This window comes from Aulonocara stuartgranti (assembly GCF_965226115.1).
Source record: "Aulonocara stuartgranti genome assembly, chromosome: 16".
Classification (NCBI taxonomy): domain Eukaryota; kingdom Metazoa; phylum Chordata; class Actinopteri; order Cichliformes; family Cichlidae; genus Aulonocara; species Aulonocara stuartgranti.
Window position 1 is genome coordinate 7,418,833 of NC_138952.1, and position 17,088 is coordinate 7,435,920.

The following is a 17,088-nucleotide window of genomic DNA, read 5'->3' on the forward strand; positions in this document are numbered from 1 at the left end:
TGTAAAGAAAGAGTTCACTTTTACCATGGTGCTTTTTAGCTGCAAAATATTTGATTGACCAAGTTAAACATATGGTAAATCTCATGTCTCTTAGTGGTCAGACAGCCAGCAGGAAGGGATGTGGTGTTTTTGCTGGATGGATCTGATGCTACTAGAAGTGGATTCCCAGCTATGAGAGACTTTGTCCAAAAACAAGTAGACACACTCAGTGTGGATGATGGCAAAGACCGTGTGTCGGTTGTTCAGTACAGCAGCGATCCAGCCGTCCAGTTCTATCTGAACACGTACACCACAAAAAGAGAGGTCCTTGACAGTGTCAGAGGTTTGAGGCACAAAGGCGGACGACCCCTCAACACTGGAGCAGCTCTCCGGTACTTGAGGGATAACGTCTTCACGGCCTCTGCCGGAAGCAGGCGGCCCTCAGGAGTTCCGCAGGTCCTAATATTGATCACTGGTGGAAGATCATTTGACAGTATTGATGAACCAGCCTCTGCTCTCAAACAGCTGGGTGTCTTGACCATTGCAATTGGAACCCGAGGCTCTGACCCCAGAGAACTTCAGACCATAACTGGCGAGCCCAGTCATGCTGTATCTGTGTCTGAGTTCACTGACCTTCCCAATGTTCAAGAACAGCTCTCTTCTGTAATGAGCACAGTGCCAATGAGGGTCACACCTTTGACCCCAACAGTAACTGGTAAGAACATGACCCATCTTCAAAGTCCAGTATCATTGTAGGAAACAGTGTGAAAAGAAATCATTTGGTTTTGCTGTGTTTAATCAGCCAGTGGATTGTTTTTCCTTTTTTTTTGTTCTGTTTTCGTTTTTGTTTTTTTTATAAAATAGTTGTGGTTGTAAAGAAAGAGTTCACTTTTACCATGGTGCTTTTTAGCTGCAAAATATTTGATTGACCAAGTTAAACATATGGTAAATCTCATGTCTCTTAGTGGTCAGACAGCCAGCAGGAAGGGATGTGGTGTTTTTGCTGGATGGATCTGATGCTACTAGAAGTGGATTCCCAGCTATGAGAGACTTTGTCCAAAAACAAGTAGACACACTCAGTGTGGATGATGGCAAAGACCGTGTGTCGGTTGTTCAGTACAGCAGCGATCCAGCCGTCCAGTTCTATCTGAACACGTACACCACAAAAAGAGAGGTCCTTGACAGTGTCAGAGGTTTGAGGCACAAAGGCGGACGACCCCTCAACACTGGAGCAGCTCTCCGGTACTTGAGGGATAACGTCTTCACGGCCTCTGCCGGAAGCAGGCGGCCATCAGGAGTTCCGCAGGTCCTAATATTGATCACTGGTGGAAGATCATTTGACAGTATTGATGAACCAGCCTCTGCTCTCAAACAGCTGGGTGTCTTGACCATTGCAATTGGAACCCGAGGCTCTGACCCCAGAGAACTTCAGACCATAACTGGCGAGCCCAGTTATGCTCTATCTGTGTCTGAACTTACTGACCTACCCAAAGTGCAACAGCAACTTGAGTCCTCTGTGGAAGCTGCAGTTTTTGAAGTCACCCCAGAATTACCAACCGTAATTGGTACGTTGTCAGACACATCCTGTTGCTTGCTCCAAAAGTTATTAATTTTAGCTACAGTGAGGAAAAGCAAATAAATGAATGTGATGTGTGTATAGGTTTTTTGTGCATTTCAAACCAGTTGGTAGCATGCTGTGGTCTTTCTAAAACAGAAGTAGGCCAGGCTAGTGTTGTTAAAATATTAGTGTGCCAGTGAAAGATAATCTCACAAGCTTTGTGAAAGGTTTTCATTTTTTTGTCCTACTGTCTTTTCTCAGCTTCACGTGACAGAAAAGATATTGTATTCCTTCTGGATGGTTCTGATGGCACAAGGAATGGCTTTCCTGCCATGCGTGATTTTGTAGAGAGAGTGGTGGAGAAAATCAATGTGGGAGAAAACAAAGACCATGTCTCTGTGGTCCAGTACAGCAGAGAACCAGAGGTCCATTTCTATCTGAACACATATACCACAAGGGAGGATGTGGTGGACTCGGTCAGAGGGCTTAGACACAGAGGAGGAAGACCCCTAAACACTGGGGCAGCTCTCCAATACGTCAGAGACAACGTCTTTACAAACTCCTCTGGAAGTAGACGCCTGCAGGGTGTCCCACAGATATTGATCTTACTAACTGGGGGAAGGTCTTTTGACAATGTAGATAGCCCAGCCTCAGCTCTCAAACAGCAGGGCATTTATGTGATTGGCATTGGAACTAGGACCTCAGATGCTAGAGAGCTGCAGAAAATATCATATGAGCCCAGTTATGCTCTGTCAGTGTCCGAGTTCACTGACCTTCCCAGTGTCCAAGAACAGCTCTCTTCTGTAATGAGCAAAGTGATAGTGAGGGCCACGCCCATGACACCAACAGTGACCGGTAAGAACGTGACTCCTTTGTAATCTCCAGTATCATGGTAGGAAACAGTGTGAAAAGAAACCAAATGTGATTTGCTGTGTTCAGTTAGCTAGTGGATTGTGTTTTTTTTTTTAAATAGTTGTGCTTGCGAAGAAAGAGTTCAATTTCAAGATGTTTCTCTTTAGCTGCAAAATATTTGATTGACCAAGTTAAACATATGGTAAATCTCATGTCTCTTAGTGGTCAGACAGCCAGCAGGAAGGGATGTGGTGTTTTTGCTGGATGGATCTGATGCTACTAGAAGTGGATTCCCAGCTATGAGAGACTTTGTCCAAAAACAAGTAGACACACTCAGTGTGGATGATGGCAAAGACCGTGTGTCGGTTGTTCAGTACAGCAGCGATCCAGCCGTCCAGTTCTATCTGAACACGTACACCACAAAAAGAGAGGTCCTTGACAGTGTCAGAGGTTTGAGGCACAAAGGCGGACGACCCCTCAACACTGGAGCAGCTCTCCGGTACTTGAGGGATAACGTCTTCACGGCCTCTGCCGGAAGCAGGCGGCCCTCAGGAGTTCCGCAGGTCCTAATATTGATCACTGGTGGAAGATCATTTGACAGTATTGATGAACCAGCCTCTGCTCTCAAACAGCTGGGTGTCTTGACCATTGCAATTGGAACCCGAGGCTCTGACCCCAGAGAACTTCAGACCATAACTGGCGAGCCCAGTCATGCTGTATCTGTGTCTGAGTTCACTGACCTTCCCAATGTTCAAGAACAGCTCTCTTCTGTAATGAGCACAGTGCCAATGAGGGTCACACCTTTGACCCCAACAGTAACTGGTAAGAACATGACCCATCTTCAAAGTCCAGTATCATTGTAGGAAACAGTGTGAAAAGAAATCATTTGGTTTTGCTGTGTTTAATCAGCCAGTGGATTGTTTTTCCTTTTTTTTTGTTCTGTTTTCGTTTTTGTTTTTTTTATAAAATAGTTGTGGTTGTAAAGAAAGAGTTCACTTTTACCATGGTGCTTTTTAGCTGCAAAATATTTGATTGACCAAGTTAAACATATGGTAAATCTCATGTCTCTTAGTGGTCAGACAGCCAGCAGGAAGGGATGTGGTGTTTTTGCTGGATGGATCTGATGCTACTAGAAGTGGATTCCCAGCTATGAGAGACTTTGTCCAAAAACAAGTAGACACACTCAGTGTGGATGATGGCAAAGACCGTGTGTCGGTTGTTCAGTACAGCAGCGATCCAGCCGTCCAGTTCTATCTGAACACGTACACCACAAAAAGAGAGGTCCTTGACAGTGTCAGAGGTTTGAGGCACAAAGGCGGACGACCCCTCAACACTGGAGCAGCTCTCCGGTACTTGAGGGATAACGTCTTCACGGCCTCTGCCGGAAGCAGGCGGCCCTCAGGAGTTCCGCAGGTCCTAATATTGATCACTGGTGGAAGATCATTTGACAGTATTGATGAACCAGCCTCTGCTCTCAAACAGCTGGGTGTCTTGACCATTGCAATTGGAACCCGAGGCTCTGACCCCAGAGAACTTCAGACCATAACTGGCGAGCCCAGTCATGCTGTATCTGTGTCTGAGTTCACTGACCTTCCCAATGTTCAAGAACAGCTCTCTTCTGTAATGAGCACAGTGCCAATGAGGGTCACACCTTTGACCCCAACAGTGACTGGTAAGAACATGACCCATCTTCAAAGTCCAGTATCATTGTAGGAAACAGTGTGAAAAGAAATCATTTGGTTTTGCTGTGTTTAATCAGCCAGTGGATTGTTTTTCCTTTTTTTTTTTGTTCTGTTTTCGTTTTTGTTTTTTGTTTTTTTTATAAAATAGTTGTGGTTGTAAAGAAAGAGTTCACTTTTACCATGGTGCTTTTTAGCTGCAAAATATTTGATTGACCAAGTTAAACATATGGTAAATCTCATGTCTCTTAGTGGTCAGACAGCCAGCAGGAAGGGATGTGGTGTTTTTGCTGGATGGATCTGATGCTACTAGAAGTGGATTCCCAGCTATGAGAGACTTTGTCCAAAAACAAGTAGACACACTCAGTGTGGATGATGGCAAAGACCGTGTGTCGGTTGTTCAGTACAGCAGCGATCCAGCCGTCCAGTTCTATCTGAACACGTACACCACAAAAAGAGAGGTCCTTGACAGTGTCAGAGGTTTGAGGCACAAAGGCGGACGACCCCTCAACACTGGAGCAGCTCTCCGGTACTTGAGGGATAACGTCTTCACGGCCTCTGCCGGAAGCAGGCGGCCATCAGGAGTTCCGCAGGTCCTAATATTGATCACTGGTGGAAGATCATTTGACAGTATTGATGAACCAGCCTCTGCTCTCAAACAGCTGGGTGTCTTGACCATTGCAATTGGAACCCGAGGCTCTGACCCCAGAGAACTTCAGACCATAACTGGCGAGCCCAGTTATGCTCTATCTGTGTCTGAACTTACTGACCTACCCAAAGTGCAACAGCAACTTGAGTCATCTGTGGAAGCTGCAGTTTTTGAAGTCACCCCAGAATTACCAACCGTAATTGGTACGTTGTCAGACACATCCTGTTGCTTGCTCCAAAAGTTATTAATTTTAGCTACAGTGAGGAAAAGCAAATAAATGAATGTGATGTGTGTATAGGTTTTTTGTGCATTTCAAACCAGTTGGTAGCATGCTGTGGTCTTTCTAAAACAGAAGTAGGCCAGGCTAGTGTTGTTAAAATATTAGTGTGCCAGTGAAAGATAATCTCACAAGCTTTGTGAAAGGTTTTCATTTTTTTGTCCTACTGTCTTTTCTCAGCTTCACGTGACAGAAAAGATATTGTATTCCTTCTGGATGGTTCTGATGGCACAAGGAATGGCTTTCCTGCCATGCGTGATTTTGTAGAGAGAGTGGTGGAGAAAATCAATGTGGGAGAAAACAAAGACCATGTCTCTGTGGTCCAGTACAGCAGAGAACCAGAGGTCCATTTCTATCTGAACACATATACCACAAGGGAGGATGTGGTGGACTCGGTCAGAGGGCTTAGACACAGAGGAGGAAGACCCCTAAACACTGGGGCAGCTCTCCAATACGTCAGAGACAACGTCTTTACAAACTCCTCTGGAAGTAGACGCCTGCAGGGTGTCCCACAGATATTGATCTTACTAACTGGGGGAAGGTCTTTTGACAATGTAGATAGCCCAGCCTCAGCTCTCAAACAGCAGGGCATTTATGTGATTGGCATTGGAACTAGGACCTCAGATGCTAGAGAGCTGCAGAAAATATCATATGAGCCCAGTTATGCTCTGTCAGTGTCCGAGTTCACTGACCTTCCCAGTGTCCAAGAACAGCTCTCTTCTGTAATGAGCAAAGTGATAGTGAGGGCCACGCCCATGACACCAACAGTGACCGGTAAGAACGTGACTCCTTTGTAATCTCCAGTATCATGGTAGGAAACAGTGTGAAAAGAAACCAAATGTGATTTGCTGTGTTCAGTTAGCTAGTGGATTGTGTTTTTTTTTTTAAATAGTTGTGCTTGCGAAGAAAGAGTTCAATTTCAAGATGTTTCTCTTTAGCTGCAAAATATTTGATTGACCAAGTTAAACATATGGTAAATCTCATGTCTCTTAGTGGTCAGACAGCCAGCAGGAAGGGATGTGGTGTTTTTGCTGGATGGATCTGATGCTACTAGAAGTGGATTCCCAGCTATGAGAGACTTTGTCCAAAAACAAGTAGACACACTCAGTGTGGATGATGGCAAAGACCGTGTGTCGGTTGTTCAGTACAGCAGCGATCCAGCCGTCCAGTTCTATCTGAACACGTACACCACAAAAAGAGAGGTCCTTGACAGTGTCAGAGGTTTGAGGCACAAAGGCGGACGACCCCTCAACACTGGAGCAGCTCTCCGGTACTTGAGGGATAACGTCTTCACGGCCTCTGCCGGAAGCAGGCGGCCATCAGGAGTTCCGCAGGTCCTAATATTGATCACTGGTGGAAGATCATTTGACAGTATTGATGAACCAGCCTCTGCTCTCAAACAGCTGGGTGTCTTGACCATTGCAATTGGAACCCGAGGCTCTGACCCCAGAGAACTTCAGACCATAACTGGCGAGCCCAGTTATGCTCTATCTGTGTCTGAACTTACTGACCTACCCAAAGTGCAACAGCAACTTGAGTCCTCTGTGGAAGCTGCAGTTTTTGAAGTCACCCCAGAATTACCAACCGTAATTGGTACGTTGTCAGACACATCCTGTTGCTTGCTCCAAAAGTTATTAATTTTAGCTACAGTGAGGAAAAGCAAATAAATGAATGTGATGTGTGTATAGGTTTTTTGTGCATTTCAAACCAGTTGGTAGCATGCTGTGGTCTTTCTAAAACAGAAGTAGGCCAGGCTAGTGTTGTTAAAATATTAGTGTGCCAGTGAAAGATAATCTCACAAGCTTTGTGAAAGGTTTTCATTTTTTTGTCCTACTGTCTTTTCTCAGCTTCACGTGACAGAAAAGATATTGTATTCCTTCTGGATGGTTCTGATGGCACAAGGAATGGCTTTCCTGCCATGCGTGATTTTGTAGAGAGAGTGGTGGAGAAAATCAATGTGGGAGAAAACAAAGACCATGTCTCTGTGGTCCAGTACAGCAGAGAACCAGAGGTCCATTTCTATCTGAACACATATACCACAAGGGAGGATGTGGTGGACTCGGTCAGAGGGCTTAGACACAGAGGAGGAAGACCCCTAAACACTGGGGCAGCTCTCCAATACGTCAGAGACAACGTCTTTACAAACTCCTCTGGAAGTAGACGCCTGCAGGGTGTCCCACAGATATTGATCTTACTAACTGGGGGAAGGTCTTTTGACAATGTAGATAGCCCAGCCTCAGCTCTCAAACAGCAGGGCATTTATGTGATTGGCATTGGAACTAGGACCTCAGATGCTAGAGAGCTGCAGAAACTATCATATGAGCCCAGTTATGCTCTGTCAGTGTCCGAGTTCACTGACCTTCCCAGTGTCCAAGAACAGCTCTCTTCTGTAATGAGCAAAGTGATAGTGAGGGCCACGCCCATGACACCAACAGTGACCGGTAAGAACGTGACTCCTTTGTAATCTCCAGTATCATGGTAGGAAACAGTGTGAAAAGAAACCAAATGTGATTTGCTGTGTTCAGTTAGCTAGTGGATTGTGTTTTTTTTTTAAATAGTTGTGCTTGCGAAGAAAGAGTTCAATTTCAAGATGTTTCTCTTTAGCTGCAAAATATTTGATTGACCAAGTTAAACATATGGTAAATCTCATGTCTCTTAGTGGTCAGACAGCCAGCAGGAAGGGATGTGGTGTTTTTGCTGGATGGATCTGATGCTACTAGAAGTGGATTCCCAGCTATGAGAGACTTTGTCCAAAAACAAGTAGACACACTCAGTGTGGATGATGGCAAAGACCGTGTGTCGGTTGTTCAGTACAGCAGCGATCCAGCCGTCCAGTTCTATCTGAACACGTACACCACAAAAAGAGAGGTCCTTGACAGTGTCAGAGGTTTGAGGCACAAAGGCGGACGACCCCTCAACACTGGAGCAGCTCTCCGGTACTTGAGGGATAACGTCTTCACGGCCTCTGCCGGAAGCAGGCGGCCATCAGGAGTTCCGCAGGTCCTAATATTGATCACTGGTGGAAGATCATTTGACAGTATTGATGAACCAGCCTCTGCTCTCAAACAGCTGGGTGTCTGGACCATTGCAATTGGAACCCGAGGCTCTGACCCCAGAGAACTTCAGACCATAACTGGCGAGCCCAGTTATGCTCTATCTGTGTCTGAACTTACTGACCTACCCAAAGTGCAACAGCAACTTGAGTCATCTGTGGAAGCTGCAGTTTTTGAAGTCACCCCAGAATTACCAACCGTAATTGGTACGTTGTCAGACACATCCTGTTGCTTGCTCCAAAAGTTATTAATTTTAGCTACAGTGAGGAAAAGCAAATAAATGAATGTGATGTGTGTATAGGTTTTTTGTGCATTTCAAACCAGTTGGTAGCATGCTGTGGTCTTTCTAAAACAGAAGTAGGCCAGGCTAGTGTTGTTAAAATATTAGTGTGCCAGTGAAAGATAATCTCACAAGCTTTGTGAAAGGTTTTCATTTTTTTGTCCTACTGTCTTTTCTCAGCTTCACGTGACAGAAAAGATATTGTATTCCTTCTGGATGGTTCTGATGGCACAAGGAATGGCTTTCCTGCCATGCGTGATTTTGTAGAGAGAGTGGTGGAGAAAATCAATGTGGGAGAAAACAAAGACCATGTCTCTGTGGTCCAGTACAGCAGAGAACCAGAGGTCCATTTCTATCTGAACACATATACCACAAGGGAGGATGTGGTGGACTCGGTCAGAGGGCTTAGACACAGAGGAGGAAGACCCCTAAACACTGGGGCAGCTCTCCAATACGTCAGAGACAACGTCTTTACAAACTCCTCTGGAAGTAGACGCCTGCAGGGTGTCCCACAGATATTGATCTTACTAACTGGGGGAAGGTCTTTTGACAATGTAGATAGCCCAGCCTCAGCTCTCAAACAGCAGGGCATTTATGTGATTGGCATTGGAACTAGGACCTCAGATGCTAGAGAGCTGCAGAAACTATCATATGAGCCCAGTTATGCTCTGTCAGTGTCCGAGTTCACTGACCTTCCCAGTGTCCAAGAACAGCTCTCTTCTGTAATGAGCAAAGTGATAGTGAGGGCCACGCCCATGACACCAACAGTGACCGGTAAGAACGTGACTCCTTTGTAATCTCCAGTATCATGGTAGGAAACAGTGTGAAAAGAAACCAAATGTGATTTGCTGTGTTCAGTTAGCTAGTGGATTGTGTTTTTTTTTTTAAATAGTTGTGCTTGCGAAGAAAGAGTTCAATTTCAAGATGTTTCTCTTTAGCTGCAAAATATTTGATTGACCAAGTTAAACATATGGTAAATCTCATGTCTCTTAGTGGTCAGACAGCCAGCAGGAAGGGATGTGGTGTTTTTGCTGGATGGATCTGATGCTACTAGAAGTGGATTCCCAGCTATGAGAGACTTTGTCCAAAAACAAGTAGACACACTCAGTGTGGATGATGGCAAAGACCGTGTGTCGGTTGTTCAGTACAGCAGCGATCCAGCCGTCCAGTTCTATCTGAACACGTACACCACAAAAAGAGAGGTCCTTGACAGTGTCAGAGGTTTGAGGCACAAAGGCGGACGACCCCTCAACACTGGAGCAGCTCTCCGGTACTTGAGGGATAACGTCTTCACGGCCTCTGCCGGAAGCAGGCGGCCATCAGGAGTTCCGCAGGTCCTAATATTGATCACTGGTGGAAGATCATTTGACAGTATTGATGAACCAGCCTCTGCTCTCAAACAGCTGGGTGTCTTGACCATTGCAATTGGAACCCGAGGCTCTGACCCCAGAGAACTTCAGACCATAACTGGCGAGCCCAGTTATGCTCTATCTGTGTCTGAACTTACTGACCTACCCAAAGTGCAACAGCAACTTGAGTCCTCTGTGGAAGCTGCAGTTTTTGAAGTCACCCCAGAATTACCAACCGTAATTGGTACGTTGTCAGACACATCCTGTTGCTTGCTCCAAAAGTTATTAATTTTAGCTACAGTGAGGAAAAGCAAATAAATGAATGTGATGTGTGTATAGGTTTTTTGTGCATTTCAAACCAGTTGGTAGCATGCTGTGGTCTTTCTAAAACAGAAGTAGGCCAGGCTAGTGTTGTTAAAATATTAGTGTGCCAGTGAAAGATAATCTCACAAGCTTTGTGAAAGGTTTTCATTTTTTTGTCCTACTGTCTTTTCTCAGCTTCACGTGACAGAAAAGATATTGTATTCCTTCTGGATGGTTCTGATGGCACAAGGAATGGCTTTCCTGCCATGCGTGATTTTGTAGAGAGAGTGGTGGAGAAAATCAATGTGGGAGAAAACAAAGACCATGTCTCTGTGGTCCAGTACAGCAGAGAACCAGAGGTCCATTTCTATCTGAACACATATACCACAAGGGAGGATGTGGTGGACTCGGTCAGAGGGCTTAGACACAGAGGAGGAAGACCCCTAAACACTGGGGCAGCTCTCCAATACGTCAGAGACAACGTCTTTACAAACTCCTCTGGAAGTAGACGCCTGCAGGGTGTCCCACAGATATTGATCTTACTAACTGGGGGAAGGTCTTTTGACAATGTAGATAGCCCAGCCTCAGCTCTCAAACAGCAGGGCATTTATGTGATTGGCATTGGAACTAGGACCTCAGATGCTAGAGAGCTGCAGAAACTATCATATGAGCCCAGTTATGCTCTGTCAGTGTCCGAGTTCACTGACCTTCCCAGTGTCCAAGAACAGCTCTCTTCTGTAATGAGCAAAGTGATAGTGAGGGCCACGCCCATGACACCAACAGTGACCGGTAAGAACGTGACTCCTTTGTAATCTCCAGTATCATGGTAGGAAACAGTGTGAAAAGAAACCAAATGTGATTTGCTGTGTTCAGTTAGCTAGTGGATTGTGTTTTTTTTTTTTAAATAGTTGTGCTTGCGAAGAAAGAGTTCAATTTCAAGATGTTTCTCTTTAGCTGCAAAATATTTGATTGACCAAGTTAAACATATGGTAAATCTCATGTCTCTTAGTGGTCAGACAGCCAGCAGGAAGGGATGTGGTGTTTTTGCTGGATGGATCTGATGCTACTAGAAGTGGATTCCCAGCTATGAGAGACTTTGTCCAAAAACAAGTAGACACACTCAGTGTGGATGATGGCAAAGACCGTGTGTCGGTTGTTCAGTACAGCAGCGATCCAGCCGTCCAGTTCTATCTGAACACGTACACCACAAAAAGAGAGGTCCTTGACAGTGTCAGAGGTTTGAGGCACAAAGGCGGACGACCCCTCAACACTGGAGCAGCTCTCCGGTACTTGAGGGATAACGTCTTCACGGCCTCTGCCGGAAGCAGGCGGCCATCAGGAGTTCCGCAGGTCCTAATATTGATCACTGGTGGAAGATCATTTGACAGTATTGATGAACCAGCCTCTGCTCTCAAACAGCTGGGTGTCTGGACCATTGCAATTGGAACCCGAGGCTCTGACCCCAGAGAACTTCAGACCATAACTGGCGAGCCCAGTTATGCTCTATCTGTGTCTGAACTTACTGACCTACCCAAAGTGCAACAGCAACTTGAGTCATCTGTGGAAGCTGCAGTTTTTGAAGTCACCCCAGAATTACCAACCGTAATTGGTACGTTGTCAGACACATCCTGTTGCTTGCTCCAAAAGTTATTAATTTTAGCTACAGTGAGGAAAAGCAAATAAATGAATGTGATGTGTGCAGTGTTGGGTAAGTTACTTTAAAATAGTAACTTAGTTACATTACTAGTTACTTCTCTCAAAAGTAACTCAGTTACTTCAAGTTACTCGTTACTTTCAAAGTAACTAGTTACTAGGGAAAGTAACTTTGGTTTTACTCAGAATTCTCTTGTTAATGTGTTTCTTCCATAACTTTGCCAACCTTCTAGCTTGCTTACTTGCCACAGTGCACTGTGCCACCGACCAATAGAAAGGAAAAGATAATGTGCACATTTCCACGAGAGAAACCCCACGCCTGGACCGTCATTGACTGCTGCCATGATTCTAGCCTACGTCACAGCGTCATGTGCGCCTTTTACATCCAACACAAAAACTGCAGTCGTGGTGCTTTGATTGTACTCAGAACTCAGAAATTCTGCCTTCTGAATAGGAAGATGTAGGAAACAGCAGACTGCAGATGAGCTGCATACAGGGCTGGACTGGGACAAAAAAATCGACCTGGGCATTTTGACTAGAGACCGGCCCACCGTTATAGGAAAAATCATAAAGCCTTTGAGTGAAAATAAACAGTTGTGACAGTGATGTTCACTGTTCTGATGGTATATATGCATCAATCTATCAATCGTTTGTTGTAAGATTCAGATAATTATTTTTTAAAAGCGAGACATTTTAAATGAGAATAAGAAAGAAAAGTATTTCTTTGTGCCCCCCTTTCCCTGTTAATGCCCTACATGCCCCCCTGGCAACACTTTGCTAGATCCGCCCCTGCACAGTTACCAGCTGTCAGCTGCTTAGAAAAGGATCCTGGTGTTATTTGTCTGTCAGAAACAGTTCATAACTTCCCTTCAACTCATCCATGTCACCTAAAAGGTAAACCTGTTTCTCCATCACAGCTCTGATGATTCAGTAAGGACATCTCCTGGTTTCATCTTCATGTTTCCCTCTCATCACATAACCAAACCATATCATGACCAGCAGGTTTACAGCTGTGGCTCCAGCAAACATCAGCTGATACTAGAAATTAATATTAAATAAATTCTAACAACAGCTGATCAAGCTTAAACGTGCTGCTGCTGTTTAGCGCGACATCCGCTGGTTTCCTCTTTCGGCGCAAAGTGAGCGATAAACAAACAAGAGAGCCGATCAGCTGATCATTGATCAGTTTCATGATTGAAGTAGAAATGGGAGAGGGAGGGGAGAGGATGAGAGAAGAGGCAGCTGTGCAGCAAAGACAGAATAACTCCAGCTTTGTGCCTTTTTCATTGTAGCTGAATTACGGGACAAACTGTTCCTTTTCACCTCAATAAGAAACGCGTAATATTTCTCTGAATACCAGACGGGACGGTTGGCAACTGTAATAACTTATGAACAAAATAAAGTTCAACATCAGTAACATAGCACCACCCAGCTGTATAGAAACTCCGTCATGCTAGCTAGCACGCAGTACGGAAAAAGTCAGAATAACGAAAATGAACTCCACCTAAACTTGGTTCATATCTGACCCAGAGAGACTGCAGGTCATAACTTCTTACCTGAAGTTCAGGTCACACTTGGACCGGCGGAAGCCTCGGGTCTCTTTTCCTTCATCCACCTGCTGCCTCCACCACTTGCTAATGTTACTGAATCTGTGGAAGCTCCGCGATAGCCACCACTCGAAGTAACGAGTAACGACCCTATCTAAATCCCAGTAACGAGTAACGCGTTCCTGATTTTGGCATAATAACTAGTTACCGTGCTCGTTACCACAATAATAACGTAGTTACTGTAACGCGTTACTTAATAACGCGTTAGTCCCAACACTGGATGTGTGTATAGGTTTTTTGTGCATTTCAAACCAGTTGGTAGCATGCTGTGGTCTTTCTAAAACAGAAGTAGGCCAGGCTAGTGTTGTTAAAATATTAGTGTGCCAGTGAAAGATAATCTCACAAGCTTTGTGAAAGGTTTTCATTTTTTTGTCCTACTGTCTTTTCTCAGCTTCACGTGACAGAAAAGATATTGTATTCCTTCTGGATGGTTCTGATGGCACAAGGAATGGCTTTCCTGCCATGCGTGATTTTGTAGAGAGAGTGGTGGAGAAAATCAATGTGGGAGAAAACAAAGACCATGTCTCTGTGGTCCAGTACAGCAGAGAACCAGAGGTCCATTTCTATCTGAACACATATACCACAAGGGAGGATGTGGTGGACTCGGTCAGAGGGCTTAGACACAGAGGAGGAAGACCCCTAAACACTGGGGCAGCTCTCCAATACGTCAGAGACAACGTCTTTACAAACTCCTCTGGAAGTAGACGCCTGCAGGGTGTCCCACAGATATTGATCTTACTAACTGGGGGAAGGTCTTTTGACAATGTAGATAGCCCAGCCTCAGCTCTCAAACAGCAGGGCATTTATGTGATTGGCATTGGAACTAGGACCTCAGATGCTAGAGAGCTGCAGAAAATATCATATGAGCCCAGTTATGCTCTGTCAGTGTCCGAGTTCACTGACCTTCCCAGTGTCCAAGAACAGCTCTCTTCTGTAATGAGCAAAGTGATAGTGAGGGCCACGCCCATGACACCAACAGTGACCGGTAAGAACGTGACTCCTTTGTAATCTCCAGTATCATGGTAGGAAACAGTGTGAAAAGAAACCAAATGTGATTTGCTGTGTTCAGTTAGCTAGTGGATTGTCTTTTTTTTTTTTAAATAGTTGTGCTTGCGAAGAAAGAGTTCAATTTCAAGATGTTTCTCTTTAGATGCAAAATATTTGATTGACCAAGTTAAACATATGGTAAATCTCATGTCTCTTAGTGGTCAGACAGCCAGCAGGAAGGGATGTGGTGTTTTTGCTGGATGGATCTGATGCTACTAGAAGTGGATTCCCAGCTATGAGAGACTTTGTCCAAAAACAAGTAGACACACTCAGTGTGGATGATGGCAAAGACCGTGTGTCGGTTGTTCAGTACAGCAGCGATCCAGCCGTCCAGTTCTATCTGAACACGTACACCACAAAAAGAGAGGTCCTTGACAGTGTCAGAGGTTTGAGGCACAAAGGCGGACGACCCCTCAACACTGGAGCAGCTCTCCGGTACTTGAGGGATAACGTCTTCACGGCCTCTGCCGGAAGCAGGCGGCCCTCAGGAGTTCCGCAGGTCCTAATATTGATCACTGGTGGAAGATCATTTGACAGTATTGATGAACCAGCCTCTGCTCTCAAACAGCTGGGTGTCTTGACCATTGCAATTGGAACCCGAGGCTCTGACCCCAGAGAACTTCAGACCATAACTGGCGAGCCCAGTCATGCTGTATCTGTGTCTGAGTTCACTGACCTTCCCAATGTTCAAGAACAGCTCTCTTCTGTAATGAGCACAGTGCCAATGAGGGTCACACCTTTGACCCCAACAGTAACTGGTAAGAACATGACCCATCTTCAAAGTCCAGTATCATTGTAGGAAACAGTGTGAAAAGAAATCATTTGGTTTTGCTGTGTTTAATCAGCCAGTGGATTGTTTTTCCTTTTTTTTTGTTCTGTTTTCGTTTTTGTTTTTTTTATAAAATAGTTGTGGTTGTAAAGAAAGAGTTCACTTTTACCATGGTGCTTTTTAGCTGCAAAATATTTGATTGACCAAGTTAAACATATGGTAAATCTCATGTCTCTTAGTGGTCAGACAGCCAGCAGGAAGGGATGTGGTGTTTTTGCTGGATGGATCTGATGCTACTAGAAGTGGATTCCCAGCTATGAGAGACTTTGTCCAAAAACAAGTAGACACACTCAGTGTGGATGATGGCAAAGACCGTGTGTCGGTTGTTCAGTACAGCAGCGATCCAGCCGTCCAGTTCTATCTGAACACGTACACCACAAAAAGAGAGGTCCTTGACAGTGTCAGAGGTTTGAGGCACAAAGGCGGACGACCCCTCAACACTGGAGCAGCTCTCCGGTACTTGAGGGATAACGTCTTCACGGCCTCTGCCGGAAGCAGGCGGCCATCAGGAGTTCCGCAGGTCCTAATATTGATCACTGGTGGAAGATCATTTGACAGTATTGATGAACCAGCCTCTGCTCTCAAACAGCTGGGTGTCTTGACCATTGCAATTGGAACCCGAGGCTCTGACCCCAGAGAACTTCAGACCATAACTGGCGAGCCCAGTTATGCTCTATCTGTGTCTGAACTTACTGACCTACCCAAAGTGCAACAGCAACTTGAGTCCTCTGTGGAAGCTGCAGTTTTTGAAGTCACCCCAGAATTACCAACCGTAATTGGTACGTTGTCAGACACATCCTGTTGCTTGCTCCAAAAGTTATTAATTTTAGCTACAGTGAGGAAAAGCAAATAAATGAATGTGATGTGTGTATAGGTTTTTTGTGCATTTCAAACCAGTTGGTAGCATGCTGTGGTCTTTCTAAAACAGAAGTAGGCCAGGCTAGTGTTGTTAAAATATTAGTGTGCCAGTGAAAGATAATCTCACAAGCTTTGTGAAAGGTTTTCATTTTTTTGTCCTACTGTCTTTTCTCAGCTTCACGTGACAGAAAAGATATTGTATTCCTTCTGGATGGTTCTGATGGCACAAGGAATGGCTTTCCTGCCATGCGTGATTTTGTAGAGAGAGTGGTGGAGAAAATCAATGTGGGAGAAAACAAAGACCATGTCTCTGTGGTCCAGTACAGCAGAGAACCAGAGGTCCATTTCTATCTGAACACATATACCACAAGGGAGGATGTGGTGGACTCGGTCAGAGGGCTTAGACACAGAGGAGGAAGACCCCTAAACACTGGGGCAGCTCTCCAATACGTCAGAGACAACGTCTTTACAAACTCCTCTGGAAGTAGACACCTGCAGGGTGTCCCACAGATATTGATCTTACTAACTGGGGGAAGGTCTTTTGACAATGTAGATAGCCCAGCCTCAGCTCTCAAACAGCAGGGCATTTATGTGATTGGCATTGGAACTAGGACCTCAGATGCTAGAGAGCTGCAGAAAATATCATATGAGCCCAGTTATGCTCTGTCAGTGTCCGAGTTCACTGACCTTCCCAGTGTCCAAGAACAGCTCTCTTCTGTAATGAGCAAAGTGATAGTGAGGGCCACGCCCATGACACCAACAGTGACCGGTAAGAACGTGACTCCTTTGTAATCTCCAGTATCATGGTAGGAAACAGTGTGAAAAGAAACCAAATGTGATTTGCTGTGTTCAGTTAGCTAGTGGATTGTGTTTTTTTTTTAAATAGTTGTGCTTGCGAAGAAAGAGTTCAATTTCAAGATGTTTCTCTTTAGCTGCAAAATATTTGATTGACCAAGTTAAACATATGGTAAATCTCATGTCTCTTAGTGGTCAGACAGCCAGCAGGAAGGGATGTGGTGTTTTTGCTGGATGGATCTGATGCTACTAGAAGTGGATTCCCAGCTATGAGAGACTTTGTCCAAAAACAAGTAGACACACTCAGTGTGGATGATGGC

At 44.9% G+C, this 17,088-nt stretch overlaps 3 protein-coding genes across 7 annotated transcripts in view; all 3 read left to right on the forward strand.

The window, feature by feature from the left end:
• Positions 1 to 17,088, forward strand: part of LOC309691610 (collagen alpha-3(VI) chain-like) — a 100,596-nt gene that overhangs the window by 25,600 nt on the left and 57,908 nt on the right. The gene's annotated exons all lie outside the window — the stretch shown is intronic.
• On the forward strand, positions 172 to 1,869 carry LOC309690398 (collagen alpha-3(VI) chain-like; the record flags this gene model as incomplete). Its single annotated transcript, XM_082507432.1, has 2 exons — positions 172 to 694; positions 945 to 1,869. 2 exons carry the CDS (start codon positions 172 to 174, stop codon positions 1,616 to 1,618), a joined length of 1,197 nt encoding a protein of 398 aa, XP_082363558.1. The 3' UTR covers positions 1,619 to 1,869.
• Positions 1,619 to 16,821, forward strand: LOC309690399 (collagen alpha-3(VI) chain-like; the record flags this gene model as incomplete). Its single annotated transcript, XM_082507433.1, has 17 exons — positions 1,619 to 1,624; positions 1,765 to 2,411; positions 2,619 to 3,235; positions 3,462 to 4,085; positions 4,321 to 4,913; positions 5,141 to 5,787; positions 5,995 to 6,587; positions 6,842 to 7,435; positions 7,654 to 8,246; positions 8,474 to 9,120; positions 9,328 to 9,913; positions 10,141 to 10,787; positions 10,996 to 11,581; positions 13,597 to 14,243; positions 14,452 to 15,044; positions 15,295 to 15,950; positions 16,115 to 16,821. 17 exons carry the CDS (start codon positions 1,619 to 1,621, stop codon positions 16,763 to 16,765), a joined length of 9,927 nt encoding a protein of 3,308 aa, XP_082363559.1. The 3' UTR covers positions 16,766 to 16,821.